Below are 22,500 nucleotides of genomic sequence, written 5' to 3'. Positions count from 1 at the left end.
AAACAGCGGTCTATTTAATATCTATTTTGATATTTTAAGCATAACCAGTAGCATTTTTATTAGTATTACCTTTTTCTTTTCTTTTCTGTCTATGCTATTTCGGTGGTAGAATTTTTCTAGAAAAAAGTACCCGTTTGGGTTGTTTTTAGTAATATTTTCTAATTTTGAAGGTGTAAACCCTGTCTGAATAATTTCAGTGTACTATGAGTTTACGAAAGGTATATTTTAGATGGTTAGAAGAGAATTGACCTGCAGGGTGTGAAAACAAAAACATGCATGGAGTTCACGATCTAGTCTAAAAACAACCACGGGGTTGGCGCCTTCTGCGCGCTTTGTTTACTCAGACGTCCAAAGGAAAGCAATTGGGGGGGAAAAAGAGAAAAGAATCCAAATTATACGTTAATACAACTCCAGCTACAAACGGGTTATTTTCCTAATGATGAGACTGTCAGTTTATAATTCTTTTTACACTGTTCAGCCAAACTATATTCTGGCAACGGCAATTAAAAACACGTTTGCTGGGCTCATATATCTTTGTTTTTGTCTGTTCTTCAAGACCTACTTTCATAGTTACATGCTGATATTTATCTATTTGTTTGTTTAGTCCATAATGTTTTAGAATGTAAACAAAACCACATATTCCACTGTGATGAATTTGCATGTTATTCAGTTGCATTCATAACTGAACACGATGACAACTTAATCGCCGAGATCAGCTGTACGATAAACCTGTGACAGAGGAACCTGACAAGGAAATGTCCACAACACATAAACACGATGCGAGTTTAACCCATTCTGTACGCTTGTGATGAAGATGCTTTACTATTATTTTAATACACGTGAAATGCATTTTGTTAATTGTATAATTGTCCCAATGTACACGACAGGGCGCTTTATCCACGAATAAAGCCTGTTACCAGCGAATATTTGAAATGTGGTTTAATATAGGAATTTTCTTATTTTAGGGAAACAGCAGAGCAGCCGAATGCGCCGAAAGCCCCTTGCAGATGGCCCCTGAAACTAAAGTAATATGGCCGCGAGCTGGCATTCCTGTTCTGCTGATTGCTGTACACAAATCCAGCAGCCTGCTTCCAATTAATCTTTGAAGTTTAGATGTTCTTGTTGCTGACAATTCATTTAACATAATGTTCAATATTAATATCAAAAAGTATATTATTATGCAAGACATTCCTAAGATTTTCGCGGTTTTATAAGTATTGTGTATCTTTATGTGCGAGGTTGGTAAGTACGTACTGTATTTGTTTGCAGTATTCGCAGTGCATTTTCGCAATTTTATTTTTTTATGGTATATGTTCATTAGGCATGTTTACCTGTCTACAAGTCAGAAGAGTTTACAGACTTGACAATGTGCAGACCCAAATGTCTGAAAACATGTGCCAAACTTGAATTCAGGGTTAAAATGAACTGTGTCATATATATATATATATATATATATATATATATATAATATATATATATATACACACACACACACACACACACACACACACACACACACACACACACACATATATATATATATATATATATATATATATATAATATGTGTGTGTATATATATATATATATACACACACATATATATATATATATATATATATATACATATATATATATATATATATATATATATATATAATATATATATATATATATATATATATATATATATATATATATATATATAAACCCCTGTATCTATAGAAATGCATTACCATCGATTAAAATACTAATTTAATAGTATATTGCAATTTACAATCCAGGGCGAACAGCTTGTAACAATGATGATTTTGTATTTGAAATAGCATTTAAAACATGTTTTACAAATCTATTCGTTGCACCATTTTCATAGAAAGTCTTCGTTTAGGTTTTACTAGCAAATATTTGAAATTAATTAATATATTGGGCTAGGATCATATATATAATTATATAGCTAATATTCTATAAATACCTATATATCTATATATATATATATATATATATATATATATATATATATATATATATATATATATATTATATTCAACAAAAGGTAAGCACTCTTCCGATATGGATTGTGGACATGCTATCTTGTATAACCGGTGAAGATAATTATTTTAAATGTAATTCCTAATGGGAATTCCCTATATTCACAACGAACAGATCAAATGTAAACATGTATTGATTTGTTTTTATCTTTACCGACGGTGGAGGCGGATCTGACCCGTGCTTTTGCGTATTTTCTTTGGGAGGAGCTGCAGCTCTGCTTGAGTTCTCATTGGCTGTCAGCTCGCTCCCTGTAGTGGGGTTCTCTCTAATCACATCGGCATGTTTTGCACAAGAAATGTCAGCCAGAAAGGGCTATCTTCTCCCTTCGCCAAAATATACCACAACAATGTCATGCTCAGACAGCCCGGCTGGAAACCCGTTTTTAGTAGACTCCCTGATCAGTGGCAGCCGAGGCGAAGGAGGAGGGGGTTATTGTCAGGGCAGTGGCGGCTACCTGCCACCAGCTTCAGAGCTGTCCTACGGACTGCCGAATTGTGGATTTTTTTCTGGACTCGGTAAACGGAACGAGGGTAGCTCGCACGCTATGGTCCCCACGTCCAGCCCCTACATGCCTGGGATGGAGGTTTGGCTAGATCCTCCACGATCCTGCCGCATGGAGCAGCCTGCGAGCCACCAGCAGGTAGCGCCTTGTTCCTTTTCTCCGAACATTAAAGAGGAGAGTGCTTATTGCCTGTATGAGTCAGAGAAGTGTCCAAAGGGCTCAGCAGCAGATAATGTCTGCTATTCAAGGCTGATATCTGGGTCCTGTTCTGCCAGTGATAACAGCACCGTGCCCGTACCAGGCTACTTCCGCCTGTCCCAGACTTATGCATCTCCCAAGGTTTATCACGGGGTTGAAGCCGGTACTTCTCCGTTTGTCCTACAGCCTCAGGTTCGTTTAGATACTCCCCCGTCTTCTTCTGCTTTAGTAGAGGCTGGAAGGAAAGAGGGCGAAGAAGCTTCCTCAAGTAATTTAACTTCTGTCTCTCAAAGAGAAGAAGAGACCCACGCTTCTTCACCCGCAGAAGAATCTTCACCAGAACCTCCTGAAAATAACAAAACAAGTCCAGACAAACCAATCAAAGGTAGGTAAATAACTGTCAGGAGATAGATTGGTGACAATCAAAAGACACATTCAGTGACAGATATAGCAACCCACGCTGTTTATTCTGACCTTGTGACCTTTTTTTATATTTGGGCGTGATCACTGTTGTAAAAATTAACGTCCACTTCACAGTTTATTGCTCAAGTTCACAATTCTGATTAAATTCTGACCAAGTTATGTTCTTTTTTGAATAGTTTAGAAAACCACGAATACTTGACACAGTAACATTAGCGGAAAAACTCAAATTAAATATGATTTTGCTTAGTATTCCAAAGCCAATAAATAAGCCTATAAACTAAATATATAAAACAAATACATACAACTTATAGCATACATTTTGAAGGAATAGCATTGAATAGTATATGCATTTGAGCTGTAAGATATCATTGTTAGATTATCTTATGTAGTCTATTTGAAACATTTACAAGGTACATCAATTTACACACCAAACTTTAGAATAAAGCGTTCTTGGCTTTTTATATTTACAATATATCTTTCATTATTTGTCTATACATACAATGATATCATTGTTACTATTGAAAAATCACGAAGTATTTTATTTTTAATATTGTATTATACACTGTTATACATAATTAGTATTTTATGTTAAAACGAGAATGAGATAAAAACAACATACATTTAGAACTCATTTGAAATTTCGATTTAATTACACCGGCCTTGCACATAGCTACTGGTTTACAGTCAATGGCACATAGTAGCAATTTTGTAAAAATGTTTGTAAAAAATGTAACATAAAATGTTTACATCATTTATATATACATATTATATATATATATATATATAATATATTATATATCTATATATATATATATATATATATATATATATATTTTTTTTTCCCTTCTGTCAAGGAGATACAAAAAGTGAAAGCACTGCCAATTGGTTGACAGCGAAAAGTGGAAGAAAGAAAAGGTGTCCCTACACCAAACACCAGACTCTGGAACTAGAAAAGGAGTTCCTTTTCAATATGTACCTGACTCGAGAGCGGCGCCTAGAGATCAGCCGCTGTGTCCACCTGACTGACAGACAAGTCAAAATCTGGTTTCAGAACCGCAGAATGAAACTGAAGAAGATGAGCCGGGAGAACAGGATTCGAGAGCTCACCGCGAATTTAAGCTTTTCGTGATAAACTTCTACAGTTGCTGCTCGACTGTGTATCATTATAATTGAAATTTGGGTAAAAGAGTTAAATAATTGAAAGAATATCATTTCTTAGAATTACGTTTGTGATTTACTTGTGTCTATTTTATATTATTTTACTTTTTTTTATCGTCATTGAGTTTGAAAAAACCGGCTCTTGAGCCAGTTATGAAATATAACATTTCATGTGAGGTTTTTCAAAAACCAAATAGTTTCCAAAGGAATTAATTGGATTGATTTCAGTTAGATGTTTACTCTATTTAATAGACTAGGTTAAACTGTCCACTGAAATGAAATGAGATGCATGAATATGAGGGAGGTATGTCTTTATTTTCAATGTAAAGATAAAGTGACTGTGTATAATAACACTGAACATATACCAGAAAGCTAATACCTCCTTTCACAAAAGGATGAGGATTTAAAACATCTGGACTAGACATGTTAGCCTAATGCTATGTAAATATTTATGTACAACTCAGTTGTCGCGTGTATATAAACAGTATGACGTTGTCATTGAAAGGCAAAGACTTTATAATGTTCAGTTCGCCATGTTTTTGTTTCTGCCAATGGAAAGACGTGCATGGTTCAGAAAAATATCGACCAAGTAAAAAAAAAAAAAAAAAAAAAACGTTATTCAGTCTATACTGTGAAATGTAATTATCACTTATTGTGTTATAATTTAAATAAAATGATGGTGGTGGTGTTACAATAAAATAAGCTATCTCTGACATTATTAATAAATGATCCGCTCTGAACGCTGTTTTTGAACAGGTTTATTTCTCTTGTAAAAATCAACTTTTCCAAAAGCACTGATTCGCTACTACTGTTTATGATATCCTGTCAATCTATCTATCTATCTATCTATCTATCTATCTATCTATCTATCTATCTATCTATCTATCTATCTATCTATCTATCTATCTGTGCAAAATCAAAAACAAAAAGGTAATGTAGGTACTGAAAAAGTGAATACTTGAAAAAAAATAATAATAATTTATAACAGCTGGACCTTCTTCAGCTGGATGGTAAAAGTAATGTTGTAAACAAGCTATTGTTATAAACAAGTTGTATTTCAAAAGAAAACTTCTGAATGATGACTTAAGAATAGAATATTCATTCAAAAAGTTCAAAAGTGTCTAATTTGAAAATTAATTCTGGTTATTTTTGCTTCCTGGCTGCATTTGTCTCATATCCCACAAATCTCACAGCACTGATTTTCCATCCAGCTGTAGTAGTTCGGTCCGTCCTGATATAACGTATGTTTATCAATTATTCACATTTTTGTGTACCCACATTACCTTTTTCTTTTAGATTTTGCATCTTTTGCTACACAGCAGTTTTCTCTTTTCAAATTTTAATATATATATAAACACGTTTTTTAAGAACTAAATATGCCTTTTAAAAAAAATAAATAAATAAACTTACAAAGTGCCAAAATATTTACTTTGTTGTCGACTTTCACCCTGTGTAGAGTTTTGTCTGACTGGAGTTAGAAATATTGAATAAAATATAATGATAGTCAATGAGTATAAGAATGCAAACGTGTGTGTGTGTGTGTGTGTGTGTGTGTGTGTGTGTGTGTGTGTGTGTGTGTGTGTGTGTGTCTGTCTGTCTGTCTGGTGCTATTCATTTAACGAATATCTTTTTGACCACCTGTGTAAATGACTTGTTTGTGAAAACGTCTTCTAGTTTTTCACATTGTTTGCAATTATACTAGCTGGCTTTCTCCCCGCAATTGCAGTCGGAAAACCATTTAAATATTACCTAGACGGTCGTAATTTGTCTGGGCCATATAGCAATAGTGCTGTTAGGTTTGTCGGCTTTTGTTAGTTTTATGACTTGCTAGTATATCTGGATTGTTGCTGTCTTGGACGAGTGGTTTCAGTTGAGTGAAAGCTGCAGAGACAGAGGAAGCACATTACATTGCTTAACAGGAGGAAATTGAGTTCCTTTGAGCCTCGAACTTATCGTTGATGTTACCAATGCAGGAACACTTAACTTAATCTGCGGGAAAAGAGCGTCGGAAAAGGTAAGCCCACAGAGAGGACCAGAGCTATGCCTTTCCTCTTTTAATTGGAAGAAAATTAAAACAAAAGTGATTTTTTAAATATATATTGTGTTGTCTTTTAATATATAATGCATATTGATCCTCACGGCATAGTCAAATATATATATATATATATATATATATATATATCTATATATATATATATATATATTTATACATTTATATAACGGGGGCATATATAGATATTAATATATATATATATATATATATATATATATATATATATATATATATATATATATATATATATATATTTACCAGTAATATAGCCTGGTTATATCTCATTAAAAATCTGTTCAATTTAAAGCAATGAATGGTTAAGAATCCATAGTGGCTGATAAAATAAGATTTCTGATGTGAAGTGAGGACTACTGAGCGATCACTGTCAAAGAGTTTGGGATTATCACATGAACTTCGTGGTTATCCTTTATTTCGACCTGCTTTGAAGGACTGCTGTGTGATTTAGGTAGTCTCATGTTGTTGGGGCTCCATTTTCTTTCCCTGCAACACGGAACTGTCCCAATTGCTCCAGTTAAACCCATCAGCATTCATGCAGAACAGGACGCACATTAAAACTGCAAAAAAAAAGAAGAAAAATACTGCTTTTCTTATTCGTGTTGGTTTAATTGACCAGGTTAGAAACATGTGGAAATATAGTAGTCCCTGGTGTTATTTCAGCGTTTGTATCTGTTCAGTTCAGGTCGTGATTGGTTTTGTTTTTCATTGCTTACGATCAAGGTCATGTGTATTAAAATGCTGCATGCATTAATGTGTATTATGTCAGTAACATTAATATCAGAATTGTTTTTTTTTTTTTTTTTTTTTTTTTTTTAAATCACAAGGTGTAAAATGTAATATGTTGTTTAAGAATATGGTGTTTAAAAAAACAACGAAAACAAACAAACAAAATATACGTGAACAGGCTCAGTCCCCATTTAAAAATGCAAATGTGCACGACCGGTACCGCTCGCTAAATAGAAGGCCAGCTTCAAGTTTCCTTTTTGCTATAACATAATGTCTTTTCAGAAGAAGAAGACACAAAAGTCGAACGTCAATAGGCAATTTGTTTTAAAAACTCGCTGATCCTTACAGAGTCACGAGGCCTCGGTTATGATCATTGCACTGAGCTTGGCTCCAAGTTGCCCGTGGAACCAAATGTACAACAGCGCCCTCTCTGGACTGCCGGGAAAACGTCGCCGGGTCAGCAGTGCAATAAACTGAACTCAACAGCAGACAGGGTCTTTATTGCTGATGTTTACAGGAGACCGACTGGTTATCCGACAAAATACGTAAATACCCATTCAACTGATTTAACTGCACGCAATCTCCGCTCAGTCTACAATACCAGGCCGTTTCCTCTTCCATTGTCACAATTAACTGTATTGCCCCGGGTATCCATTGGCAATGTTGTGCTTGTATTTATAGATTTGTAGAATGTTAAATTCATTTTATATATCAAAATACAGTGTACATTTAAGGCATATTTCTGATATCGAAGGTGTATCAATAGCATTCAATAAACACAATTATGGCCTTGCGTAAGAAAAACACAGCTGTAGAACTGTAATTTGTATCGAGAAAATTGAACTGTACCAGTAATTTCCTCATAGTTATTATTTTGCAAGGCTATGCATTATTATTATCTCTGGTATTCGTGCGTTGTGATCCATTTTTTGTACCCGTAATTTTAATCATTGTATGTATATTCGTGTTTATTTGCATGCTTTTCCCCCACACTTAATTGTATTATATGGCAATAAACAGTGTAATATTTCATCTTTAAAATAGTGCTCAGAATAAAATGGGATGTGGTTTCCAATTCAAGTTGCACGGTTTCTTTTTTTCTTTCCATTTAATTTTTTATTGTAAATTAACGCATTAAAATAACCGTCTTTCAGTTTAAAATAAAGCGATCGTGGATTTCAGACGAGCATGTTACGCGTCTGTGTGTGCCAAATTAAATGTGTATAATTCTGTGTGTGTGTGTGTGTGTGTGTGTGTGTGTGTGTGTGTGTGTGTGTGTGTGTGTATATATATATATATATATATATATATATATATATATACACACACATACATAATTCTTTTTATAGAATTAACACATATGTGTTATTTTTATTTATTATTATAACAGTCATTTTGTTTCCTTTAATAGACTTGTGAATTGTATTGCACACCACATTTCTGTATTTGTTTCTCTGCAGGTTACTAAAACTGTAGAAAATGCGAGTGCAGCACAATTGCGTCAATGTGTCCCAACAGTTTGAATAATGTGTGCGTCATGCTTTCTTTAGTTAGCCTGTTTGTCTCTGTTGTAAAACCTTTATATGATTATAGGGAGCCAGCAATATATTACAAAACAGAGACAATCATTTTGGAAATACTAATATGGTCGTTATATATTATTATGTCGATAATAATAATAATAATAATAATAATAATAATAATAATAATAATAATAATATACTGGGTTTTAAACACCGCACTTGATATACTATGTTAATTCACAGTGATTTTGTCCCCTGTAACCCTCCTCTCTCTTCTGTGTCCAGCCGAGGTAATTTCTCAAATAGACAAAAGAAACAACAAAAAATAAAAATAAATTGATATAATTTCTAAATCCAAAATAGCTAAAGCGACGTTTAACCCAAACACAGAATAACGGAATATGTGGGAAGGTGGCTAGGTCGATGTTAGAATGCTGACTATAGTTTATTACAGCATATATTTATTTTATTTTATTATAATTTACAATTGCAACACGAAACAATACCCATCCATACACGTGATCAATATACATGTAACGTACGTGTTAAGATTATAAAAACAATAAAACAATATAATTATAATATTATAATTAAACAAAAAATGTGTTTGTTAATTTTGTGTTAAATCATGTGCCCCCAGTTTAAATTACAAATGTAAATTGTGAAATAAAAGGATTTACATTCGTTTGCTCTTTTATATATCAGCAGGATTGTTACATCTGTTCGTTTTGGAAATGTGGAAACGGAATTCCGCGTTCATTTGCACGCACATATTAAAACTCGCATCGAAACAAACGGTTCAGTCTCTCCAGAAACCTGAATGCAGTGCACACGTCCATATTAAGCTATTACACAAAATAATTGAACACCAGCAGAGCCGTCACATTTAACTGGCCCTGAACATAGAACAGAAACACGTGTAATAAGATTTAAAAAAAAAAAAAAAAAAACATGGTAATAATAATAATAATAATAATAATAATAATAATAATAATAATAATAATAATAATAATACACAACAACAAGGAGAGTTTGCGTTTATGCACTACATTAAAAAAAATAATCGCGTTTCATTGCTTCATTCGCTCGTTCATTTTATATGAAGGTTAACGATTTTAAATGATTCTTTAGGAAACAAAAAAGCCTCGATGGACTGATTAATGATGACATAATATAGACCCTTAGAACTTCCTCTACACATTTGAGATGTTAATCTCTTGGCCACGATTGAAATAAACTTCACTGTACATATCAAATAATAATATCCCTTTGCATAAAAGCATATGTCTTTGCTATAAAAGATTATGACTGGAAAACATGAACCCTTTAGCAATCTGCGCACTGATATATACTTTATTGTTCTGCTGGTGGGATCACGTGAAGAATCGGACCCAATAGAATGGCAGGCAACGTTCAATTTATTAGCTGACTGTAGTTCTTTGTGAGGCCAAGATACTTGAAAATCTACAGTTTCTTATTTACTGAGGATAGCGCGCTCTGTGTATTTTTACAATGTCGACTGCAGGGACTCTTGCCAATTATTATGTAGACTCTCTTATAATCCACGAGGGCGAGGATCTCCTACAGTCCAGATATCCCTCTGCTCCAGTGGTTCAACAAGCAGGGCAGGCAGCTTTGGGTGAGCACACTGAACCGACACCATGTAGTTTTCAGCCTAAACCCTCTGTATTCAGCACAACCTGGAGCCCCGTTCACACTCAAGCACAGAGCAATGTTTCCGCGGTGTATCACCCGTACGCGCATCACCAGGGTCCGGCTGGAGAATCCGATGGAAGGTACATGCGTTCTTGGTTACTGGAGCCCATGCCCGGAGCCTTGCCTTTCCCCGGATTAACACCAAACAGGCACTACGACATTAAACCCGAGCCGCTGAGCAGGAGAGGTGACTGCACCACGTCTGAAACACACACTTTGCTTTTCTCTGAATATCCTGGCCTGTCTTCTTCAGGAGAGCAGGACAAAGATTCCAGTGAAATTGCGTTTCCAGAGAATAGTGCTGTTGAAGACAAAACAGAAATAGATCCAAGTAAGTCTATCTTGTTGAGCGTTCTTTCAGCAAATCGATATTAAATATCTTCTAAGTAATGTGCTAACATAAACAAATAAATAAATACAATTAAACGGCGTCAGTGAAATCATCCTTTGAATACATTTGTAAATGAAAAAAAAAGATGATATAATACAATATTAATTATTCAATATTAAAATAATAAAATAAATAAAAATGAAAGCAAGATGCAAATGATGGGACGGGATGCTGAAACGAACATTGAAAATGGGTCTGACAGTATTATGGTGGATAGGTGTTACTTTGTGGAACTCTACTTTTACAATTAGAACATATGGAAAACGTACTTCATAACTTTAGTGATCGTGTTAGAATATTTATATATTGTATGCATTTGTTTCTTTATGTATCTATTTGTACAATATTAAATAATCAATGGGATTAATATTATAGTCTTATATATATTATATATATATATATATATATATATATATATATATTTATATATATATATATATAGATATATATAGTATATAATCTATGTATATATATTATATAATATCTGGAATATTATATTGTGCAGTAGTTAATGGTTATTGTCTTGTGAACTGGTTAATGTAAATTTGGCGCCAGTGCTCATATAAACTGTTGTTTTATAATTTTTAACCTTTTTCAGATAATCCTGCTGTCAACTGGCTGCATGCAAGCTCGACAAGAAAAAAGCGCTGCCCGTATACGAAGCACCAGACGCTAGAGTTGGAAAAGGAGTTTCTGTTTAACATGTATCTCACCAGAGAACGGAGACATGAAGTGGCAAGACAGCTAAATCTTACCGAAAGACAAGTTAAGATCTGGTTTCAAAACAGGAGGATGAAGATGAAGAAAATCAATAAAGATCGTCCGAAAGACGAGTGATAATAGTGGAGTAGTTGCTGCAAAACGTGAGAACCTTGCAGGCCTCGTTGAACGAGGGCCTATCATTTCATGACATCACACAACTTTCCTTATTGTCAAATATTAAAATAATATGCCAGTGGCTTTAATAAAGCAAAGGGAATTCACAAGGCGTTTGAATGGGGTTTTAGTCGATGTATTAGTTAAATATTCTTTACATGAAAACTACCTTTTACTGCACAACTTGCTAATGGGCTATTCATTTCGATAGGTGTATAGGGCAGTGAATGGGTTTCAATGTAGCAGATCCACCTGTGCCCATACTTGAATTGTTGTCTTACTGTGATAGCTATGTTTGTGAGTGGAATTTGTGTTCTGGTGTTGAGCCAGTTGTCTTTGTGGAAACTACATGTCGATTGAACTCAGGTTGGAAATGAGGAAAGGGCCGCTGAAACTATACGATTGTAAATAAGAATACGTAGGTGTTATAAATAAAACCAGTAAACGTACTGCAAGTAATGAAATGCGCTAACAAATTAATGGGGTTCGTGTTATCAAACCTGTTTAAAATAACGCATTTAATTGAATTCAGAATAATTTGATATGCTGTCTCTTAAGGATAAAACGGAACAAAGACTTTGATATTATTTGTTTAACACAGAACAAATGTTAGATGTTTTTGACTACATATATGTAATTTAATAGAGCTGCCTTATTCATGTAACAATAAGCATAACATCGTTGGAAGGCTTACATAGCTGTAATGTTTTATTCGTGACGGTATTGAGCAAGGTAGAACGCTTTGACGTGTGTGTGTACATGAAATCACTTTTCAAACTGAGGGACATTTCTCTGTAAGAAAACATTGTATACATTTTGGAAAGATTACCTCGCGGCCTGTTGACCAAACGTTTATGTTTTCCAATGTAGTTCCGTTTGTATTTTAATAAAAGGGTGTGTCTTCCCAACATGTCCATGGATATTAATTTATTGAGCGTTATAAATCACTTCCTCGGTCGCTTCTAAATAGATGATCATTTCTAAAAATTATATTATTCGGCACACAAATGGTAAAAATAAACTAATAATAATAATAATAATAATAATAATAATAATAATATAATAATAATAATAATAATAATAATAATTGGGTACATGTGCGCCTGTTTAGAAAGAAAGAAAGAAAGAAAGAAAGAAAGAAAGAAAGAAAGAAAGAAAGAAAGAAAGAAAGAAAGAAAGAGAATAATTGCCTACAGCAGACTTCTGCCTCAAACTTGCTTTCAGCATTGGCAATCTTGGCTGTCTGCACAGTAATCTAATAAAACTGAATTAAGAAATGTTTTTAAAACAGTGTGATTATAGGCTCTGCGCCTTATTTAAAACACCGTAAAATCCTAAAGATTCCATGATTTTGTAAAGAGCATAATCCACAATAAATACGGGCGCCGAATTCCCAGTAATAGATTAAAATGTCAAAATTAAACAAACGAACAAACACAAAAAAAAAAAATGAATGGAGTTTTTTGCTAGTTCGATATATTTAATATAACGTTACCGATATTAACTTTGTGCAGCAACTACCCCCCCCCCCCCCCCCCCCCCGAGGAAACACACATTGCTAAAAGTTATTCTCTTGGAATCCAGACAGTCACATAGCTGCGAGTCTTGGCAGAGGGTGTTGCGAGTCTACACAGTAATAAAATACAATTGCTGCTCTCACCGTTTATGGGGTGCAAAATGGTCCAGAGTTGAAAGAGCTGAAATATACAGGATGCCAGCGTTGCGTGTGCATGGATGGAGATTATGTCTAATTTCAGATTTAAAGCAAGCCTAATTTAAAAGAATATAAGTAGAATAACTAATGCAATTTCATTCGACCTGAAACTGGCCCACTGTGGCAGATGGGAGAAACTTCAAAGACTTGTACAGACTCGTGCAATAAAACGAAGGGTCTGGAATACTGTCTGGAATTCGACATTTAATTAGTTTACAACTGTCCACCTACAATTAGGTTGTTTCCAGAATAGACCATCCATTTGTTGTTTTCTGCGGGTTTAGACAAAAGGCCTGCGGAAATAACTTTCTTTATTGACCGCTTTCCTACTGGGCCCTAGGATATGCACTATGTCTTTGTTGTACCTGCGCCAAAAGCCATCGAAGCCGTCACCGAACTCGTACTAAGCTTTTTTTTTTCCACATATATGTTTCAATAGTTTTGTTTAAATACAAATTTTTAGATTTTTCGGAGCTCATGAGCATTTACTGATATTGCAAAAGCCACGCCTGTTTGGGCAGAAGGTATTACTGCTAGTACCGCATACGAACGGTAGATGGCAGCAGTATTCCACAAAAATATTGTGAACCTCTTAAAAAAATATAAGGATTCGTTTTTTTTTTTTTTTAATTTGTTTTAGAGGCATGTGCTTGTTAAGAAATAGTGAGCGGGATGGCAGTGGCTTCTCAAAATAATTATACACACACACACACACACACACACACACACACACACACAAACACAAACACACACACACACACACACACACACACACACACACACACACACACACACACACACACACACACACACACACACACACACACACACACACACACACACACACACACACACACACACACACACACACACACACACACACACACACACACACACACACACACACACAACACACAACACACACACACACACACACACACACACACACACACACACACACACACACACACACACACACGTATTGATTATTATTATTATTATTATTATTATTATTATTATTATTATTATTATTATTATTATTATATATTACGCTGTATTCAGTAAACTTCTCATAAAGTATAAGACGATGCTAGTTTAAACATAGTCCAGATTTGTTAAATATTTTATGAATGATACATTATGTCCTTGCGCTAGGATAAACCTCTCTCCTATCTTTATTTTTTACTGTGTTAGCTTGTTTTGTGTGTGTAGGTCCTATGTACTTATTTATGACTTTTCTTCTCAAAATACTATGTTAATGCAAGCGCTGCCTTCCGGATTTCGCTTTCTAAAAGTAGATATAATTTATATTATTAGGTTATGTATAAGCTACTATTTTCTTAAATATAATATTTATATACTATGGACCGCATTAAACATATCAAGAAGCAAATTAAACAAGTATCTTCTGAAACGAATTATCTTTTTTTTTTCTTTTTTTTCTTTTTTATTCAAGTATATCCCCGGCTTTCATATCTGTTAATACGGACTCAGATGGCAAAGCGCAGCAGATTTATTGGAATCGCTGTTATAAATAGCACTGCTCATTTTGTAGCAGAAGACGGTTATATATTGTACAATGATAAAGTTATTGACATGCATTTTAAAATGAATAAAAATCGCAAAAATGATTTGGACAGAAGAAACAATAAACGTTAAAAAATAAAACTTACAACTGCTCTTAGATGTTGAAATATTTAAAAAACTTATCCCTTCTTCCATTTGACGTATTTCAATTTTGAAATGGAAAGTAAACGCTGGAATTATTATCTAGACAAAGATTTATTTGTCAAAACCGCAGCAAACTATTAGCTTAGCTAAGCAAACAACAAAAACAAACAAACAAACAAAACAATAACAGATTTTCATCGAGAATGTCCATCGAGAAACAATCAATGAATTGGAAAATGCAGAAACAATAGTCTTGTTATTGCTTTATTGGCCATGTTTATATATTTTCTTATTGTTAGGTATTACGCAAATTATTGGCATCTGTACCCCTTTGAAGACGGGTATGGAGTCAAAAGGTTTATCTTTTTACTTTTCAGAAATATGTGTGTTCTAGATTTTACACACACACACACACACACACACACACACACACACACACACACACACACAGCCTTTATTTCCTACATTAGCCCCTCTCACAAACACAGGCTACACGTTAAATAAATGAAAACGCTATCATTTGAATTAGATTCCCCCGCATTAAATAAATAAAGTGGCCTACTTATTAAGAATACTCACTGTTACCCTGGGAGTACAGATTAGAAGTATAGGAAAGCGTTTTGCCAGATGTTCTCAGGAGAATACAGAGCTACAGCACTTATTTTTCGTCTAGTGCAACACTTGCACATTTTTACACACGTATAAACAAACTTGATGCTTACTGTACTTTTAATCGTCATCCGCAAACAGGGGGAGACGCGAAAGTCTTAGCAGCCGAAGGCCACTGCTTTGCTGGGGTCGCTACAGGAATGCATTTGCTCTCTTAATGTTTATGATGTGCTATATAGCTGGGTGGGGAGAGCCTTTATTATGTAATTCCTCTCTCCAGTTCAGGATTAGACCGTGGAAAGAAGAGGGCTGCACTGAAACCCAATTCATTTGAAACAATATTTAAAACCACAGCGTACCGAGGATTAGTAGGAAAAAACTAACGACAGACTTGTGAAAAACTGTGAACAGAGCAAGGTATTTGTGCATGTATCTACTGTTTATGTGTTTGCGTCTTTTGCAGTTAAGGTTGGGTTTACTTACATTGTAAAACAGGAGTCAATATTGTTACTGAAGTGGGTTAAAAAAGCATGCATTTGCATAGGGTTAGGAATAAACATTATATTATATTATATTATATTATATTATGTGTAAGTTACGGGTTTCGTGAGATATGTTCTCTGCTGTTTCGAATTTGGTTGAAGGTTGCAGGGAACTGTGAAATAAATGGCTCTGTGTTATACAATTGCCTTGTATTGCAATTTATACATGTTATTCTTGAAACTGCATCTTAATTTTAACACAAAAATACACGTCGTGGTAGAAATGTCAAATATGCTTTAAAATACTAAAGTGGTCCTCTATTGGTGTCTATAAAAACTGATGTGTGCCTTTACAAAGTGTAAATTACTACTATGAATTTCAAATTTCATAATGTGAAACATGATAACGTGCAATTGCAAGCAGATTGGTATAACTATACTTAGCACACGGCTCTGTAAGTAGGGCCTTATAGGTTTACATTCATTCTTGATATATAAGCTACATGTAATATCGGGTATTAGTTCTTTACATTTTTAATGTTATGAGCCTTACTTATTTGTATTTAAGGCCACTAAGATAATGACTAGGAATTATATGACCTACTGTTACATATATAACTGATATGCGAAAAAAAAAAAAAACATTTTATAACGTACACGCAAAACAATCGCCCACATTTAGCAGGATTCATTATATTTAAATGTAGGTTTTTGCATTTATTTCTACTGCTATAATCTCCTACAGTAGTTCGGCAGGTAATCATTGGATGACATAGTCACAAGGATAAGTCACGTGAACAAACTGGCTTAGTCCTGAGGAAAATGGGGTTTGGTGTAAATCTGGGGTGTAATGCTGTCATTTATATACCTCGTAAAAAGGAGAGCGAAGAGACCCGGCCATCAAATCACCGGCCAAAATTATGAGTGCTTACTATGTGAATTCTCTTTTTAGCATATATACTGCGGGGACTTCCCGCTTTCAAAATGTAGACCCGACTTCTTCCTCATTCACGCCCAGCCCCCAGAGATCCGGGTATGGACCGGGGACTGGAGCCTTTTCTTCCTGCTTGCCTGGGCTGTACAATGTGAATAATGAAATCTACCAGAACCATTCTGTGTTCACGCCCGGGTATAACCTAGGCTTAGAAGCCTACAACCGCCACTGTAACTCCCTCGATCAGAACATTCTGTACAATGGGCCGAGCAAACCCAACTGCGAAAGAACGGATCCTGCTAACCTCAACCCCCGATCTGAAGGACATTTCCAGATGTATCCATGGATGAGAACTTCAGGTATGATCAATGCATGGATTAAGAGCAGTCTGTAAGTGCACACTCTCCTCTGCAGTCACGGAGGGTATAGGCTGTATGGTTTTAATTATTCTTCCTTGAAAGCTCGTGGCATTGTATGTAAATGAGTATCATAAAACTTTTATTGCGCATGTAGTAATGAGTTCTAGCCTCGTAAATGCATTTCACTTCCCTTCCTTTAAGGTTCAGTCCAATGGCACTTGATTTATTTATACATTTTCTTGTAGAATGTATACATTTTTCTTGCTTTGAATTAAACGCCCCAAAATTAAAGAAAATAAATAGTAAAAGAATAATAAAAATGTAATTTAATTGTCGATTCTGTTTGTTGGTGACTTGCTTAAATGAGTGTGTTTGATTTCATTTTACTTTTTGATCTTTCACTAAAAAATAAATAAATAAACAAATAAATAAATACATAACTAAATAAATAAAACGGTGAATTTTTGGATATAAAAATGTTTTATTATTATTTTGGTCAGGTGGTGATCGAAAGCGTGGGAGACAGACCTACACTCGATACCAGACTCTGGAGCTCGAGAAAGAGTTTCACTTCAGCCGCTATCTAACGCGTAGGAGGCGGGTTGAGGTCGCTCATGCCCTGTGCCTTACAGAGAGGCAAATCAAAATCTGGTTTCAGAATAGGAGGATGAAATGGAAGAAAGAACACAGTGATGAGAACCCGAACACCAGCACAGCAGCGACAGCAACCACTGAAGTGAAAGACGAAGAGGAGGAATGATAAAAACAAAAAACAAAACAGACAACTAATCGTAATTATATAACACAGGTTGTAAAAAGAACACACGGACAAGCAGTTTTATTTACTTTTTGAAAATTGTGTGATATATATATATATATATATATCTATATATATATATATATATATTATATAATATATATATAGTATATATATAGATAGATAGATAGATAGATAGATAGATAGATAGATAGATAGAGAGATACACACACATTCAATATTACATTTCATAGTTCTTGACAGGCTTTATATGTTTTCTTTTTAAAAAACATATTTTTAAATAATGTTGTATTAATTCATTTTTGAAAATAATTTGAAAAATGTCTGTGGAATAAAAGTATTGCATCCACACCGAGAGAGAATGGCACTAAATGAAACTACCTATATCGTAAGTGATCTTCAGGTTTTAGAGTTATGTGCGTTATGATAACGCAAAACCTACCTTTTATGTTATTAATTTTGAAAAACAAGGGTTTGGCAATATGTTTTCATTTCCAATTCGGTAACATTCGCAAACTGCTTTTGTAATCAAATAAGCTGTACTTTCTTTAAAACATTGTATGTATCCAGTATCGTACCCGTGCAGAATCAATTCATACCTTATAAAGATGTAGCCTATTTCTAGCAATTATGCTTCACTCTATTATAATAATAGACTGCACAATAATAACAAAAAAGATCTGCTGTATGCAGCTTTAATTTGCATACTATTTAACATTCTTTTAAACATATTTCATTTTTGTTATATATCGTAGTGTGAGGCTAGATATTAATTTTTGATGTGTCTGTTTAATACACGAATTATTATAGCAATAGATTGGGATGCAGCGATTCTAAGTATATTTGTATGTTTCGTAATTTTCTTGTTAAGTGTAATAATGTATAGTGATCAAAAAATAAAGGTTTTTGCCAACACGAATATGCGTGTTTTAATGTCATTAGGGAGCAGTAAGCGGGATGTTACATATTTACTGAGACTTTACTCGTGTGAGGTGTCAATATATTAATCGTTTAATTTGCTAATGGAATGTTTTTCTGTTTGTTGTTGCATGCTCGAAACTGCAGCGAAGGAAATGTGTAAAACGGAATTATTTATTGTGTCATAAAGAGTTTTACTTGTTTTGTTTAATAGCATTCTTTGTGAATCGTATTGTGAAACACCCAAAGTGCACTCAGACTCATGCAATTTTGTAAAATACAATTTCTCATCTGATAATGGTGTTTGATGTTATGGTTTTTGCCGATGCCCTGTCTATGTTTTCACAACACCCTGTGGATCTTGTTTGTACGCAATGCTGTACACACTGAATAAACATTATACATTGGACTGTCTTGTTTCATATTTCATTATATCACAACAAACTAAGCTTCCAAACTTAGCTTGAGAATCAACCAGATTTTTGTATTTATTTATTTACTTGTTTATTTATAATATAGATCACAACCTTTATTTAAAACAGGTGCCCGACCAGAAACAATCTATTCAGAAAGCATGACCAATACAATGACAAGTGTTCATTTATAAAATAATCTACAGTTGATTAGATTGATTAATCATGTACACTATTTTCCTCAAGACACCATTCATCTTATTATATTTTTAGCAGTGGCTTAATATTTGCATGGGCATTTCATCTCATAACATCACTGATAATCTGCAATGAACATATATGAATGCTCTCTTATTTTAAACTCGGGAGTCGTTTCCTTGGTAAAATGGCGCCTATCTATGATCTGCCCCTCCCAGAGAAGGAAAAACCCATTAATCCGTTGTTGTTTATGACAATTTACAAGTTTGCAATACAACTTTACGAGTTGTTCGGTGTTTCTATTGGTCGTTGACGGTCATGTGGACTGTAACCGTGAACATGAACTTTTTATAATGTCCCTTTCGAGAATAGCGCTGCATTCATTTGCTTAGCTTCGCCCTGCTCCGGATCGCTCATTTTCTTTCACCTCTTGTGTGCTTTGCTTTACAACAGTGGACAATGTGGACGGGCTTTCAGTTTAAACAGCGCCTCAGGAAAGATCAATTGGATGCAATCTCGAATTCCTTCAGTGCAAGGTGTGGCACGCTGGATTGGAAGCAGCGATTCTGGTGTACGGTCGGGCTCATATCCTGCTTTCTTTTGCCACAACAGATGAAGAAGATTCGTCTCCACTTTGGCCAAAGCCGCAGCTGTCAGAGCTGCAACGGCCACAATACACCATACCAAGTAAGAACATGCCGTGCTTATGTATACATTCACATGTTTATTTTCTGGGAATTAGTACATAAACCCACTTCATTTAAATGATAAAACAGTTGTGTTTAACGTTTGCATTGAAAATGCCACTGTAGATAGTGAATTTAGGCTATATATATATATATATATATATATATATATATATATATATATATATATATATATATATAGAGAGAGAGAGAGAGAGAGAGAGAGAGAGAGAGAGAGAGAGAGAGAGAGAGAGAGAGAGAGAGAGAGAGGGACAGATACCTATATGGCTCTAGACTACTATACAAAGATATGTGAAGTTGTAAATTGCTATGATACTATTATATTAATTACATATATTACTGTGACACAAATATATATAGAATATATATATATATATATAAATATATATATATATATGAATTATATATATTTAAGGAGAAGACGATAGGATATATATATATATAGATATATATATATTTGTGCATAATATATTTATGGGAAAACATATTTACAATTATAAACGCAGTGACGCGTTTGAAAAGGGTTACAAATAAGTGTTTTAAAGTTAAACACTTGGTCACGGTTTAAAATATTTAAAACAGTTAATCTGATTAGTTAATTAAGAAGAAGAAGAAGAAGAAGAAGAAGAAGAAGAAGAAGAAGAAGAAGAAGAAGAAGAAGAAGAAGAAGAAGAAGAAGAAGAAGAAGAAGAAGAAGAAGAAGAAGAAGAAGAAGGGTTGAACTGCTGTATACTTAGAGAAGTGTTCATGTTAAACCTGCGTGCCGATTACGGTTGTTTAAACGAGGACGCTGCTGTTAAAATTAATACGGGTTGGTGTTGTGTTTGTCAGGATCTATTGCTAGGTGTTATAGGTACGCATTGTTTCTAGCTTCCTGTTCGATACCGCCACCTTCTGGTCACAGTGATCAGAGAGCTGGCTCGTTCTTACAGTAATAGTTCAATGGTAGAGATGAATTTGAAATTTGAAACGTTCCTTCTGTGGTTGTTGTCACATTGTAGACAATATTTTCTGAAATCTGCTAATGTAGTTTTTCTTGGAATAAGTTATGATGAATTGTAACGCTAGTACGTTATATATGTAGTTTACAGGCTAGTTCTAAAAATGCTCAAAAACTGACTATGAGTAAAATTTGAAGAATTTTAATCCCTTAGCAATTGTATGTTACTTGAATAGCTTTTTACCACAAGCGTTTTATTTACTTACCATTTCTGGGGGTTTCATCTTTTGAACAGGGTCCTTAATAGGCCTGAAATTGTTTAATTTTATTTATTTTTAATTGAAGACATTTAAATAAAAAAATAAAAAAAAACACACATAGACGCGTTATAAAAAATATACTTACATTTGATAACACAATATTATGTTGGCTAATTTTTGTAATGATTCAATATACAAACGCAGCCTATACAATTCTAAAATAACGGCAAACACAAATATTGGAAAGTTGAGCACTTATTGGCTAATACTTTAACAAACACATTGAATGAACTTGTTAAGATGATCAAACAAAATATAAAGTTTGAATAAATCATCAGCAGAAATAAACATAACCTATACCCCTCTATATTAAAAGAAAGAACACAGTAGGCTGTCTTTCTGTGTGAACTGTGACGATAAACAAGTATGTTTTGTTAAACACCGTGGCATTTTATTAAAAGCTATGTTTACACTGAGATTTAAGACTTTTCGTGTGACGGATGACTAAGAATAATCCTTATATTAGACCTACACATACGGGGCTTCCGTTTCTGAAAACAGGTTTATTTTCTTTTTACCCCTTTTTATAATAAGGATTGAAAGTACAAGCTGATTATATAATGTAGGTTGTTCTGTACGAATAGAAGCAACGTGAATCACATTACGGTAGATACAAATGGAATTTCCTTCCTAACTCAACGGTGTTCCTTTTTTGTTCTTATTTGCATACTTCAAGACCAACCAAATTCTAAAACAAATTACATTATGAAAATCGGTTAACATATTGGCTCGAGACTTATATAACATAACATAGAAATCCAAAATCGGGCCTATTAGTTTTTTGTAAGCAAACACTAGCCCAGACATTCCACAGCACGATAGAA

General features: G+C 34.1%; 3 protein-coding genes across 3 annotated transcripts; all 3 read left to right on the top strand.

Annotated features, from left to right (window-relative positions):
• Positions 1-2,277: 2,277 nt before the first annotated feature.
• Positions 2,278-5,166, top strand: hoxa10b (homeobox A10b). The gene is made up of 2 exons (XM_041249029.1): positions 2,278-3,134; positions 4,027-5,166. Exons 1-2 carry the CDS (start codon positions 2,345-2,347, stop codon positions 4,299-4,301), a joined length of 1,065 nt encoding a protein of 354 aa, XP_041104963.1. The 5' UTR covers positions 2,278-2,344; the 3' UTR covers positions 4,302-5,166.
• A 4,573-nt stretch (positions 5,167-9,739) lies between these two features.
• On the top strand, positions 9,740-12,629 carry hoxa9b (homeobox A9b). The gene is made up of 2 exons (XM_041249027.1): positions 9,740-10,697; positions 11,356-12,629. The coding sequence occupies exons 1-2, from the start codon at positions 10,163-10,165 to the stop codon at positions 11,592-11,594; spliced, it is 774 nt and encodes a 257-aa protein (XP_041104961.1). The 5' UTR covers positions 9,740-10,162; the 3' UTR covers positions 11,595-12,629.
• A 4,273-nt stretch (positions 12,630-16,902) lies between these two features.
• Positions 16,903-21,482, top strand: LOC121315105 (homeobox protein Hox-A7-like). Its single transcript, XM_041249022.1, has 3 exons — positions 16,903-17,402; positions 17,903-18,112; positions 21,021-21,482. The coding sequence occupies exons 1-3, from the start codon at positions 17,030-17,032 to the stop codon at positions 21,284-21,286; spliced, it is 849 nt and encodes a 282-aa protein (XP_041104956.1). The 5' UTR covers positions 16,903-17,029; the 3' UTR covers positions 21,287-21,482.
• Positions 21,483-22,500: the final 1,018 nt, after the last annotated feature.

The sequence above is a fragment of the Polyodon spathula genome, chromosome 4 (genome assembly GCF_017654505.1).
Source record: "Polyodon spathula isolate WHYD16114869_AA chromosome 4, ASM1765450v1, whole genome shotgun sequence".
NCBI classification, from domain to species: domain Eukaryota; kingdom Metazoa; phylum Chordata; class Actinopteri; order Acipenseriformes; family Polyodontidae; genus Polyodon; species Polyodon spathula.
Note: the sequence above shows the minus strand (reverse complement) of the source record. Positions and strands in the feature narration are given on the sequence as shown.